The 13,178-nt window shown below is 41.4% G+C and overlaps 1 protein-coding gene across 2 annotated transcripts; it reads right to left on the minus strand.

The window, feature by feature from the left end:
* Positions 1–993: 993 nt before the first annotated feature.
* Positions 994–10,896, minus strand: RAB9B (RAB9B, member RAS oncogene family). Of its 2 annotated transcripts, none has more exons than XM_061409286.1 (3): positions 10,809–10,896; positions 6,074–6,140; positions 994–4,483 (listed from the first exon to the last, which is right to left on the minus strand). In XM_061409286.1, exon 3 carries the CDS (start codon positions 4,439–4,441, stop codon positions 3,836–3,838), a length of 606 nt encoding a protein of 201 aa, XP_061265270.1. In that variant the 5' UTR covers positions 4,442–4,483; positions 6,074–6,140; positions 10,809–10,896; the 3' UTR covers positions 994–3,835. The 2 variants fall into 2 exon arrangements, with proteins under 2 accessions (XP_061265270.1, XP_061265271.1); XM_061409287.1 differs by having other exon boundaries at positions 6,047–6,140.
* Positions 10,897–13,178: the final 2,282 nt, after the last annotated feature.

A 13,178-nucleotide genomic window follows, 5' to 3' on the forward strand; every position in this document is an offset into this window, starting at 1 on the left:
CCCTGATGCTGGGAAAGATTGAAGGTGGGAGGAGAAGGGGACGACAGAAGATAAAATGATGGGATGGCATCACTAATGTGATGGACATGAGTTTGAGTAGGCTCTGGGAGTTGGTGATGGACAGGGAAGCCTGGTGTGCTGCAGTCCATGGGGTTGCAAAGAGGTGGACACGACTCAGCAACTGAACTGAACTGAGATCTATGACCTTCTAGCTTAAAAGTGACATCATTCTAGCCCAATCAAAAGGATTTCAGATGCTTGTAGTTGAGCTTGGTCTGATAATTTATTATATAATTTTCCTTAGTGAGGGAAACAGTACATGTGGCAAAAAAAATCAGTTTGTTTTTCCCTTTGTGATTTTGACTGCTGAGCGTTCCAATAGGCAAAATAGAGGGCGGGAGGGCAGAGGACTAAATCTGTGACAGATGGAATGATGTGGAAATGATGTGCCGTGGAGAGACGTGCTGATGTACTGGATATTCAAATCACTCGATCGACGCTAATCCAAGTCTCTTTAAAGTCCAATATGTGAGAGGCAATAGAATATTTAACAAAATTATCCTTTGCTTTCAGATTTGTTTTGTCTATATTTTCATATTTTCCTAAGATCTGGACAGTAGGCCAGTCAAGAAAATAAAGGAAACGTGTAAGCTCTGTTTCTATTTTGTGATGGCTTACTTTTGTTCTAAATGATGAATAAATAAAGTGGAGAGTCAAGATCCAATTTCTAGTCTCAATACTCTTTATGTATTAAAAACTGGCATAAAATAAAAGGAAATTTCCCATCTTAATCTTTCGAGTTTGCTTCCCAATCAGTAGAACAGTGTCTGTCTGATCAATAGGTAGTGGCTGCTTGAAGTACCACGTGAAAAAATGATCCAGGGCCACATGTAGGACAGTCTGAAAGAGTGACTTGATAGATGAATATGTGCTGTCACACTCACCAGTTGCTTGAAAAGGGAAAGGGAAAAAAGAAGCACACACATTGTATACTGGTTATTCAAAATGCACTTTTTATTCACTTTAACACAGACGATTTTTTTTGTACAGTTGAAACAAAATATCTGATACACAATTTTGAGTTTTTAGCAGCACCTGCAACAAGAGGATTGTGGAATACCTCAGGGTACAATAGAGATGGCTGAGGCAGGCACAAATTAACCTGAAATTCATCAGTCCACTGAAGATATATGAAAACTGAGGCCCCCTGAATGTTAGCCCAATACATGAAAATAAATTAAGAGATATTCTGTATGATGTTTTAACGGACCGTTGAAAACAGTATAGTTTCAATTAGAAACATCTTGTTCCAAAAAATCCAGTGTTCATGAAAAAAACACCTACTGAAAATATTGCACTGCACATTCTAGAGTACACAATTTTCTATATGCACAGTTCCTGGTACTCACAGATTTCAGCCTTTGGTGTTTTTTTTTTTTTAATCTTAACCAAACGCTATGTCAGCACCCCACTAAGTATTACTCACCAAAATGCCACCACTTTTTCTCACTTAATATTAAGTGTTTTTGTTAATATATTATGTAGTGATTTGGTAGGAAAAAACTGGTATGGCTAAGAGAAAAGGGGCTTCAACTGACCTGCCAATAAAATTAACACTTGTCTTGGATGGACAGGAGGCCTATGAATGGGATACCCAAGTAGTTTTTATTTTTTTGCTTAGATGATCACGTGCCATTCTCATAGTGACAAGTACTTTTGTGAGTGGATGGAGGTCTTTATGAAGGCCTGAGATCTACAAATAGAAACTATTATAAGCTGAGTGCAAGTAGAAAGAGAAGGCCTCAGGTCTCATGCACTTAAAAACAATTAGCAATTAACAGTTCTGATGTACAGATTTTCACTCTAACATGATTGTAGCAAAATGATCATAGTACTTGGAAACCAGTGTGGCTGGCTATAGGCATAGGCAGGATAGGGACCAATACTTAAGAGCTGTGGGGTCCCAGTTCTGGCTTCGACTTCTGGCATCAAAGTTAGTTAGACAATGGGGTCAGGACCATATTTATATTGGAAATATTGAGTATGACTGGATTAAAATATCATCTTCCACTTATCAATGTTGCCAAAAAGTCCCAGAGCTCTTAAAGCACATAAGGTCCCACTTGTAAGGCTGATTTCATATGTGGCTACATTGGAGAGTTCTAGGCTATATTCCTGTGAAAGCTCCGGCCCCCTTCCCGACCTAGGTCTTTTTTGCGGTCATTTTTAACTGTCCCTCACTACCTTGGGTCACTATTTTATCATTGATGTTGTAAAAGTACAGATTAAAAGCTATGCAGGACAAATAAATCAACTGACAAGAACTAGACTGCATATTTATAATAAAGTATATAGCTGGCAGTCATGGTAATCAAACTCTGACAAACCGTTTTTGTATTTTAATATGGAATCTTCAGGATGTTTATATTGGGCATGTAATGATTACTTGGAGTTCAAGAATTTTTCCTGACATAGTGCAAAAGCAAAAGAAAGAGCTATGTAGTTGCTGTTAAAGGCTGATCCCAGAATAGTCTGAGAAATTTTAAAGTCCCTTTCCATAGTCGTAGCTGTTGTCTTAAGATATATCTAACTATAACATGGCACTTAAATGTAGTTTGTAGCTCATAGATTCCTAGAACTTAGAGCTGAAAGAGACCTTAAACCAAACATCTAGCCAGTAAAGAAATTCTTTTTATGGTATTTTAACAGATGGTCATCTAGCATCTTGAATATTTTCACTGGAAGAGGGTTCACTATTAAGGCAGACCATTCCACTACTGGACAACTCTAATTATGAGTTCATTCTAATGCTGGGTTAAAGCATGTTCTCTTGTTACTTTCAACATCCTAGTTTGGCCAGCTGAACATGCAGTGCAACATACAATAAATCAGTTCCTTCTTCTACAATAAATATTCGAGTTAAGGTACCTTATGAGAAAAGCCCAGTATCCTCGAATCTGTTCTGAAGGCTTCTCTGAGAGCACAGTATGGTAGACCAAAGGACCATCACAATTATGAGCAGAGTGCACTGGATTCAAAGCCGTATACTAAGCAGCATTGCTAGATAAGAGGTTGTCAGAGAAGCAACACCCCTGTGCAGCGGAAATAAAATCAGACCAGACATCTATTTGCAAGGGTGGTTGGCATAATGAAGCATAATCCATTCACAAGGACCCTGTTACTTCAAATACAATGAGTGTAATAAATTTCCAGAGTCATTAGTGTATCTCTTACCGAGATGGCATTTTTTTAAAGCTCAGATGGGAGCAAACCATACACAAGTGTTTAAATGAGGCAGTGTACATCATTATATTTTGCACTCTTAATCTTTACCACCTCTTTATAATTCATTCAAGCTTAGGACATCCTAGTTTGCATTATTGTGTTTATTGTAGTACATTTCAGAGTCTTATTTTTTTTCCCCTTTGGCAGACATGTCAGAAACTGCTTGGCAAGTGTCAATGGTGACATTTGTTAGTTGATTAATGGAACGCTTTAAGGGATAGCTGTAGCTCTTTAACTCCTTCATGCGGCTGGTTCTAAGATTAAACTGTGATTTGAAAAATATTTAAATCTGTCAGGACTAAAGTTTTCTGAAATGTCCTGATACACACAAGAAGGAAATAGCAGAAATTACACAAAATACAGTTGGCTTGATAAAGCTTTTTTTTTTTTTTCTTTAAATCACTCTACAACTTCAACTTGAAAGGCTCTGGTTCACATCAGAAACTTATCTCTTATCCTTTTGTATGTGTGTGCACTAATAGAGGGGCACAGTGATTCTCACACTACTGACTGATCAATTTGGGGCACATTTTAAAACGGCTTCCTACTTTTAACAGCATGAAGATCCTGCTTTGGAACCACTGTTCAAGTCAATAGTGTGACCTAACATGCAATGCTCCAGTTGTTCCTCTACAGCCAACACCTGTCTGACAGCTTCTTCAAAGGCCACTGTCACATTAGTATCATCTTTGGCACTTGTTTCTAGATAAGGGTAATCTCCATTCTCCATGCACCAGGACTGCGCCTCCTCAGTAGTCACTTGCCTATCCTCTTTGTCTACTTTGTTCCCCAGAACTACAAAGGGGAAGTGCTCAGGGTCTTTCACATCTGCGTAGTAGATGAATTCTTTCTGCCAATTACCCAGGTTCTCAAAGCTCTGCCGGTCATCCACGCTGAAGGTCAAGAGGCAGCAGTCTGCTCCCCTGTAGAAGGGTGTCCTAAGGCTCTTGAAACGTTCCTGCCCTGCAGTGTCCCAGATCTGGAGAGTTACAAAACGTCCATCTACCTCCAAATCTCGATTTAAGAACTCTACCCCTATGGTGTGAAAAGCCTGGGAGTCAAATTTATTGGTTACATAACGGTTCATGAGTGAGCTTTTCCCAACTCCACCGTCACCCAAGAGAATGACCTTTAAGAGCAGGGATTTCCCACTCATTGTTGCAGCACCAGATGGAGAAGAGTTTATAACCAAGAGATCCTGAAAATAAAAGAAAAAGTAGGAGGGAAAACAGTTAAACCTGAAACTGAAATCAACTTCATAGTAAATCAATTTCTTCTGAATTATGAGGCCTTCTTATTTACCTTTTCTCTTATTTCATGTTCATTAAATGATATAGTATAGCAGAAGGAATAAAATTCTTTTTTGTATAAGGGAGAAAATAGGTCTTGTTTTTCTGAAGTCTCTTGCCTGTGTCAGGAAAAATGGCTGAATGCCATGGATAAATGGACTAGCAGATGGTGCTATAATCTGGTTCAGTTCTGACCCTATTCTAGGGGAGAAACCCTAGAACAGGAATGCTACTCAAATGTGTAACATCTTAGCTTCTGGTTTGGACAATTCCAAACAAGAGGCAAAGAGTATGAAATTGATTAGAGGGGTCTGAAGTCTGTTCCTGACGGACCCAAGAACTGAGGAGAGAAAGCTGTGTAGGCTGGAATCTTGATTTTGTTAGTAGAGGTTTTGGTTAGGATTACATTGGACCCCAGAACTTGGGAAAGAGAAAAAGACTAGCTTTCTTCAGGAATTTGCCCCATTATATTAATACTTGCATTGTTATGGATACCCTCACAAGTAAAGGATCTTCCATAATCTTTTCTTCATGGAACAATGGTACTCAAGTTGATGACTGTAGACTGATATTATTATAAACAGCTATCATTAAGGAAGAGAATCTTGGATAGCTTATTAAATTCTGGATTTAGGTTCTAATTCCATAATGACACCAATGAAAACATACTGTAAACTCTAAACAGCTAATGATTATACAGTATCTTTATTGTTACCTCCACATGTCTATACATGGACTATCTAGAACACATCTTAAAAAGATCAAATGTTTACTGAACAACTACCTTGTACTAGAGTCTGTCAGGTTCTTTCAAATTAGGTCCATTGTGGAAACTCAACAATGATGATGTTTGCTGCTGCTGCTGCTGCTAAGTCGCTTCAGTCGTGTCCGACTCTGTGCGACCCCATAGACGGCAGCCCACCCACCAGGCTCCCCTGTCTCTGGGATTCTCCAGGAAGAACACTGGAGTGGGTTGCCATTTCCTTCTCTAGTGCATGAAAGTGAAAAGTGAAGTCGCTCAGTCGTGTCCGACTCTTAGCGACCCCATGGACTGCAGCCTACCAGGCTCCTCCGTCCATGGGATTTTCCAGGCAAGAGTACTGGAGTGGGGTGCCATCACCTTCTCCATGACGATGTTTATTGGGTGTTATTTATAAAGGTGACCCAAATAGATGAAAACTAATCACTCCTCAAAAGAGCACTTGTTATATCTCATATTTACACTTAGGTGATGATAATATTGCATATATATACTGCATACAGAATTTGTAGTGACAAATAAAATAATTAGCGTACAAAAAATTTTGAAATAACACTAAGAAACGAACACATGCAAAGGAGCACACACATTTGAAATGTAACTTGAAAACCTCAGTAGTCCTTAGAGTTATGTTGCTTTGTAGGTGTACTATGTATTTTTCTAAATATTCATTTTAAGAGATCCAATAAAAACATATAAAACAGATACCTACCCAATTGAGAATAAAATGTAAACCTACCCAGTTGGGTCTTTGTCACAATTTTAGTCTTTTTCTTGTTGTTGTTATATTCTCTCTTTTTATGATTCTAAAAAACAGATTGGGAAACATTATTTTTAAAAATTTATTTAAAAATAAGTTACGGCTATCTATATAGAAATACACTCAAGTCAGGAAAAAGATCAATCTCAATTTACCTACAGAGGATGCTTTTCACAAATATATTTAAGAGTTCAAATGGCTAAAAATGTCTATCATGGACAAAATAATTTTATTGGATGAACATTAACTCTGTCCTAACTTGAATGTACTTTATATGGACTGCAAGGAGATCAAACCATTCAATCCTAAAGGATATCAATCCTAAACATTCATTGGAAGGACTGATGCTGAAGCTCCAATGCTTTGGCTACCTGAATCGAAGAGCCGACTCATTAGGAAAGACCCTGATGCTGGGAAAAATTGAGGGCAGGAGGAGAAGGGGACAACAGAAGACAAAACAATTGGATGGCATCACTGGTTCAGTGGACATGAGTTTGAGCAAGCCGTGGGAGATGGTGAGGGACAGAGAAGCCAGGTGTGCTGCAGTCCATGGGGTCGCAAGGAGTTGGACATGGCTGAACGACTGAACAACAACCAAAACTGTTTTACATTGTCTCTCTATTGAACTCTCCACTCAAAGTAAAAGTAAATCAAAGAAAGTAGATGATATTAAGGAAAGGGAAAGTACAGAGGAGTTTAAGATATGTTGAAATTCTAAGTCAGACATGAAACTCCTTCCCTTTGTACCTACCAATGTGCCGATCTCCAAGAAAGTGATTAATGTACTCATCAATCTGCCTGGAGGGTATCTCTGCAATTGATTCCAGAAGATGAGAGAGGAAAAAAATATGTTTGGGGACTCCTTGTTTACCATATGTAGTCTTGGCTAATTTACTAAATTTTGGTTGTCTGTCTTAAATACAGGTTTTAGCATTTAACTGGCTTTATTAAATTCAAATACAACTTCATTTAAAATAATAATTAATTAGGGCAAACATCTTATTTCAGCAACATCAAGAGTACTGATCTAAAAAGAAAAAAACAGTTCCTAGTTTGTTGAGTGTTCTAACTGAGGTTCTTAATTGAAGCTTTTAAGAGATCTCCATTGCTTAGCAACCTCATGCTAATTTTTATATTGGTCTGTAGGATAACTTTACAGAGCAGAACTCTGGAACTCTCACTTGAAGGAAGTACTTAGGCACAATACTGACAGTATTAAGGGCCCATGCCAAGTGAGCATCCTTAAGTTCCTAGCAAACAGGTGTTCACATCATTAAACAACTCACTAACTCTACATTTCGGGCTGCTGCAGATAAACTCAAATGACGGGTCAAGGACTGAGTGAATATGGAAACCGAACACTCAGCTCCAGGAATAATGATGAAGTATTAATAACTATCTGAGATAGTGCTGCAATTGCTTGTGCATCCCCTATTTGGTTGTTTGCACACATAACTTCTGGGTGCATAGGCTCTACAGCAGGGAAGAGCAACGTGGTTCAGTGTCAAGTGCACCGGGCTGGTAGCAATCAGGACACAAGAGTCTTCATCACTACTTTCCTACTCATTTCTTTTATGAACTTGGGCAGGTCACTTAATCTTGCTGTGTTCCTTCCTATATAAAAAGAGAACTGATAATACCTATCCTACTTAACTCATAGGATTTGGGAGGAAATGAATAGCTTAAGAAATTTGCAAAGATTTGTAAGCATTTATTGAAATTTTTGGCTTGAGGTTTTCATTCCTCTTGCTCTTCACCTCCTTTCATTCATTGGTGGGGGCCTTGTGACTCCATATTATCTCTTCTCAGAAAGGGCCTGCCAGTGGGAGGATAACACTCCTTCCTTTTCTCTTTCTTCCATATCTGAGAATGTCCTGTTCCCCAAAAGTTTTGATTATCTGCATATACCACAGAATCTTAGCACTGGAGGGACCTTACGGGTCTTCTGGCCCAATACTGCAACTGATGCTTGAGAAAACATTTGAGTGCCTGTTGTGTGCTCTGTTCTTACTAAGGTGATCCTCCACTTTCCTCTGTTGTCTCCAACTCCCCTTTATTTGCTGGAGGTAAAAATGAATACAGTTTAGGCTTATCTGCTTGCCTTCAGTCACTAAGTCCTGCTCATTTTTCCTTGTGATATCCTTTTTCAGTCTTTTACTACTATCTTCATTTTGGTCCACATCTCTTTGTATCTAATCTATTGTGAAAGCTTCTTAGCTCTTGTCTCCCTGCCTCTAGATTCTCCTTACCTAATCCATATACTTTGCAAAGCTTCCATCACTTGAGCACCAACTGGGTGTAGACCCTGTTGGAAATCAAACATGTTTGAGGCAAGGTCTTAACCTCAAGGAGTTTATAATTTGACATATAAGCTTCAGACCTCCTAGTTGACAGTTGAAATAATATTATACTGCCTTATATTGTTAAAAAATCTTTTTTTCCTGCACAACCAAATTCTAAATTTCTGGATCCTAGGGCCCTTGTTTGTATATGTCTTTGAAGTCCCTTTATGTGGCAGCAGAGGGATAATGGATAAGTATGTGTTTATTATTTAGGTAAATACCCCCAGAACTAATGCCTCTGAATTGATGCAAAGATACAATAGATTCACAGTTCTGTAAGACATCCAAATATTATTAGTTATAAGGTGACTAAAGAGCAGAAGTCATGGACTTACCTGGATCACTTTCTAGATGAGACTTAACAGGAATTCCACCTGTTGAAAGTCAGTGGAAATGCTCCAGTTTTCCTCCCTCTCCCCTCACATTTCAAATATATAAATTTCTCAATTTTCAACAAAAACAAGAGCAGAATAATTATCCCCACTTTATGTTTTCAGAGGGTGCTGGCATCATCATCATCATTTGAGTGTGATACCCTTTAGTACATACTTTAAAAGAACTAGCACAGCGTAAAAGTAAATCAAATGATTTTTTTCTTCAGGATATGCCACATATCCTTCAAAGGAGGTAGCATTAAGTAGGCAAGGAAATTCTTGGATAACCCTGAGTGCATTTAGTAGGAAAGTCAAATCCCTTATACATCCCTTAAGGGTCCCTTATTAGTTTAGGATTTGGACTAAAATGTTTATTCTAATTTTGGCCCTATTCAGAGAAAGATCTGCCTTTAAATGACTCAGACATCCCAGAGATACCATTCCCTACTTCACCTACTTCACTCCCCAAAACAGATTAACAAATATTCTCTAAGGATAGTTTATTCACTTTTTTTCCTCCAAATAGGGTCTCAGTCTTGGACAGTAAGGTGAATTAGGAATTGACATGTGATACTCCCTAGCTTTCTTTGTTCTCCCCCTCTTTTGTTACCTTCTGAACCTGTTGTACCTGCACCCACACAGGCTTATTACAATTATTGTATTTAGTTGAGGATACTTGTGGGTGGGGATGGAGGTGTGTGAGGAGGCAGTACAATGGTAAGAAAGAGGTGAACCTTTGAAAATAGTACATTTCAGTGTGATGATGGAGAGAAAAATAGAAAAAGTAAATTGGAAACATCAGTTTGGCTGCCATGAGTAGGATGATGCTCATATCCATAATGCAGATTGTTTGGGAGCAAGTTTTGAGAGAGATGTGTACCACAGGGCTGAAGGTAGGAGGAAGAGAAGCTGAGGAGGGCTAGGCAGTGGGTGAGAGTGGCTGTGGTAGCAATCTGCACGAGGGGGAGGAGCCATAGTTAGAGCTGTGGGGAATGCCCACCTCATGGTGACACATCGGTTGAGACTATTCAACTCACTGTGGATTCCTGGCACAATATTTGGAAATACTACACTGGCCAATTGAGTGGGGCTTTCCTTAATCTACATAAAAATCAATGCAAATAGGAAACGACTGGATCTTTGAGACCCTCTACTTGAAATGGTATAGATTGTTTCCAATACAACCTGATGCTTGGGGTTGGGAATGGGGGATGGTTCCGCAGCAGGGAAACCCTCTGACGCACTGGATTCATTTGGCAGAGCTAAACAAGTTATCAGCTACATCCATACTCTGAGTCCAAATGCCACAGCTGTCATTGCCACTGAAAAGCTATTTTTACATTTATGCCCATATATATATCTTACATGCAACTAGAAGGGTCCAAGGTGGAATTTCACCTCTAACCTCTCCTCACAACGACGGCTCTGGGGGCTATGAGCCCGAAGGCAAACTAGAAAGCAATTTGGCACTGTCCCCAGGCCACTTCTTCCTGAGTAGACAGCCTGGAGAAGAATAGGTAAGGTCTGGGTGACATTAAGTAAGCAAGGTACAGGGAAAAGAAGCTTCCTTAGGAGGCTAGGAATGCTGGCATCTCCGTGACAGGGGTCCTGTTAGCATCGAAGACCCAGAAAGTGAAGATGTCACCCATAGGTCCAACTACCTCGGACCCAGATCGTCTCACTTCATCCCCAGCTCTGAGAAGCCTCAGCTGTGGCGCATGCGCACTGAGCCACACCCGCTCCCCACGGAGCCCTGCGCCTCTGCCCGGCTTTGGCAGCTGCTCTGGATTACTCAGCAACGCCCCCCTCCACCATCACCTACCCCCGCCCCTGCAACTCCGACGCCGGCGGCGCCCAGGCCCCTTTCACAAGGTGCAAGTGCCCCCGGGGATCATCCAGACCTCCCTTTCTCCCTCTGCCCCCAGGGGCCCCATCTCCCCGCCTCCCGGGTCCTCGAGCCGCTCAGCCACTCTCGCTGCACCCTCACCGGCATCTTACCCAACACAATGGGAGCGAGGCGGGAGAGGGCCGCGGGGGCCAGGCCGGTGAGCCCTCCGTGCCGGCAATCCGGTTTCGCGGCGACACCGTCACCGCTCCTGCCGCCTCCTCGTCCTCAACGGGGCGGCAAGTGCAGCTTGGACCTCGGTGGCCTGACAGCTGCCGCTCGCGCCCGCCGCTGCCGCCGCGCAGCGTCTCGCGCCCGCGCCCGCCAGAGGAGGGGGCGGGGCCCGCGCCGCCTCCTATCGCCCCTTTCCCGGCGTGGAGGACCCGGGGTAGCCGCCTCCCGCCGTCGCGGGTAGGGAGCACTCTCTGGCTCGCTCACACTTCTTTCAGGCTCAGTGGCCAACCCTGGTTTCCCTTTGTCCTCCTTCCCTCCCATCGCGGATCAGTAGGCACAGCGACAATGGACCCACAAACATTGCTCTGCCACTTAGCTCATCCATAGCCACAGCCCCATTTCTGGCAATTACCTTCGACCTCCTGCACAACTTGGCGACTAAACCATCACCTACCTCATTTACCCTACCTTCAAACCCACTGCTTTTCTCAAGAGGATAGCACATACACTTAATTATTCTTGTTTAAAATAATTCAGGGAAATACATAATCACGACACATTACTAGGCCCTGTAGCTGGCTACTGCTCATGAAATTCTCATGGCAATCCAAAAGGAAAGGTTCTCATCTGTAGCTCAGGCATAGAAAGCACACTGCCCTTTACCCTTACAGGTTACCATTCTGGAGGGCCACCCTGAGAGTTCCACCTGAGGTTCCTGAGAGTTCCACCTGAGGTTCCCAGAAACGTTACTGGGGTAGAATGCAGTGTTCCAATTGGGCCTATCCACCTACCCAATCACTTCTTTTTGTCTCCTGTGCCCCTCTGGTGTTGTGCTGTACTGTGCTTAGTCACTCAGTTGTGTCTGACTCCTTGTGACTCCATGGACTGTAACCTGCCAGGCTCTTCTGTCTATGAGGATTCTTCAGGCAAGTTTACTGGAGTGAGTTGCCATGCCCTCCTCCAGGGGATCTTCCTGACTCAGGGATCCAACCCAGGTCTCCCACATTGCAGGCGGATTCTTTATTGACTGAGCCACCAGGGATGCCCGTTCCCCTCTGGTACCTCCAACTAATTTGTGATTTTTTTTTTCACCTGAAATCAAAGGAGTATGGAGCTTCTGGGGTCATTTAGCCTGCATTCCATCTTTGTCAAGCAGATTCATCTCTGAAGCTTCCCCGTTGCCTGATAATCTGTCCCTAATGTGGCACTACACCTCATTCTCCATGTGCTCCCCCAGAGCCTTCAGGCACCCTCCCTCTAGGAAGGCCACACTCTCTCTACCTCTTCCCAAGTTAATCACTCAGTTGAGCCCATAGACCCCAGCTTAAATATCCCTTCCTCAGGGTAACATTTCTCAACCCCAGAATAGAAAAAGTACTCCAATTTATTCTCTTGTAGTCTCCAGTATAGCCTGCTGTACTTTTCTTTGTAATACTTTGCAGTTTATGATGAGTTTTTTTTAACTTTAAAATTTTAATTGGCATATAGTTTATATACAATATTGTATAAGTTACAGGTGTACAACATAGTGATTCACAATTTTATACTCCATTTAGAGTTATTATAAAATACTGGTTAAATTCCCCATATTGTACAATATATTCTTGTAGCTTATTTTATACATAATAGTTGCATCTCTTAGTCCCTTACCCCTATCTTGGCGCTTCCCCCTTCCCTCTCCCCACTGGTAACCAATACTATGTTCTCTTTATCTGTGTGTCTGTTTCTTTTATTATATTCACTGGTTTGTTTTATTTTTTATATTCCACATATAAGTGATGTCATACGGTGTTTGTCTGTCTCTGTCTGACATTTCACTTAGCATAATACCCTCCAAGTCCATCCATGTGTGGGTGCTCAGTTGCTTCAGTTGTGTCCAACTCTTTGCAAACCTACGGACTGTAGCCCACCAGGTTCCTTGGCCCATGGGATTTTCCAGGCAAGAATACTAGACTTGGTTGTCATGCCCTTCTCCAAGGGTGCATGCATCTTTTCAAATTAGTATTTTCATTTTTTTCGGATATATGCCCAGGAGTGGAATTGCTAGGTCATATGATAGTTATATTTTTAGTTTTTTGAGAAACCTCCATACTGTTTTCCACAGTGGCTGCACCAATTTACATTCCCACCAACAATGGATGAGGGTTCCCTTTTCTCCACATCTTTGCCAATATTTGTCATTTGTATTCTTTTTGATGATAGCCATTCTGTCAGGTATGACCCATATCAAATCCCTTATGATTATACAGTGGAAGTGAGAAATAGATTTAAGGGTCTAGATCTGATAGACAGAGTGCCTGATGAACTAT

The sequence above is a fragment of the Bos javanicus genome, chromosome X (assembly GCF_032452875.1).
Source record: "Bos javanicus breed banteng chromosome X, ARS-OSU_banteng_1.0, whole genome shotgun sequence".
Lineage (NCBI taxonomy): Eukaryota > Metazoa > Chordata > Mammalia > Artiodactyla > Bovidae > Bos > Bos javanicus.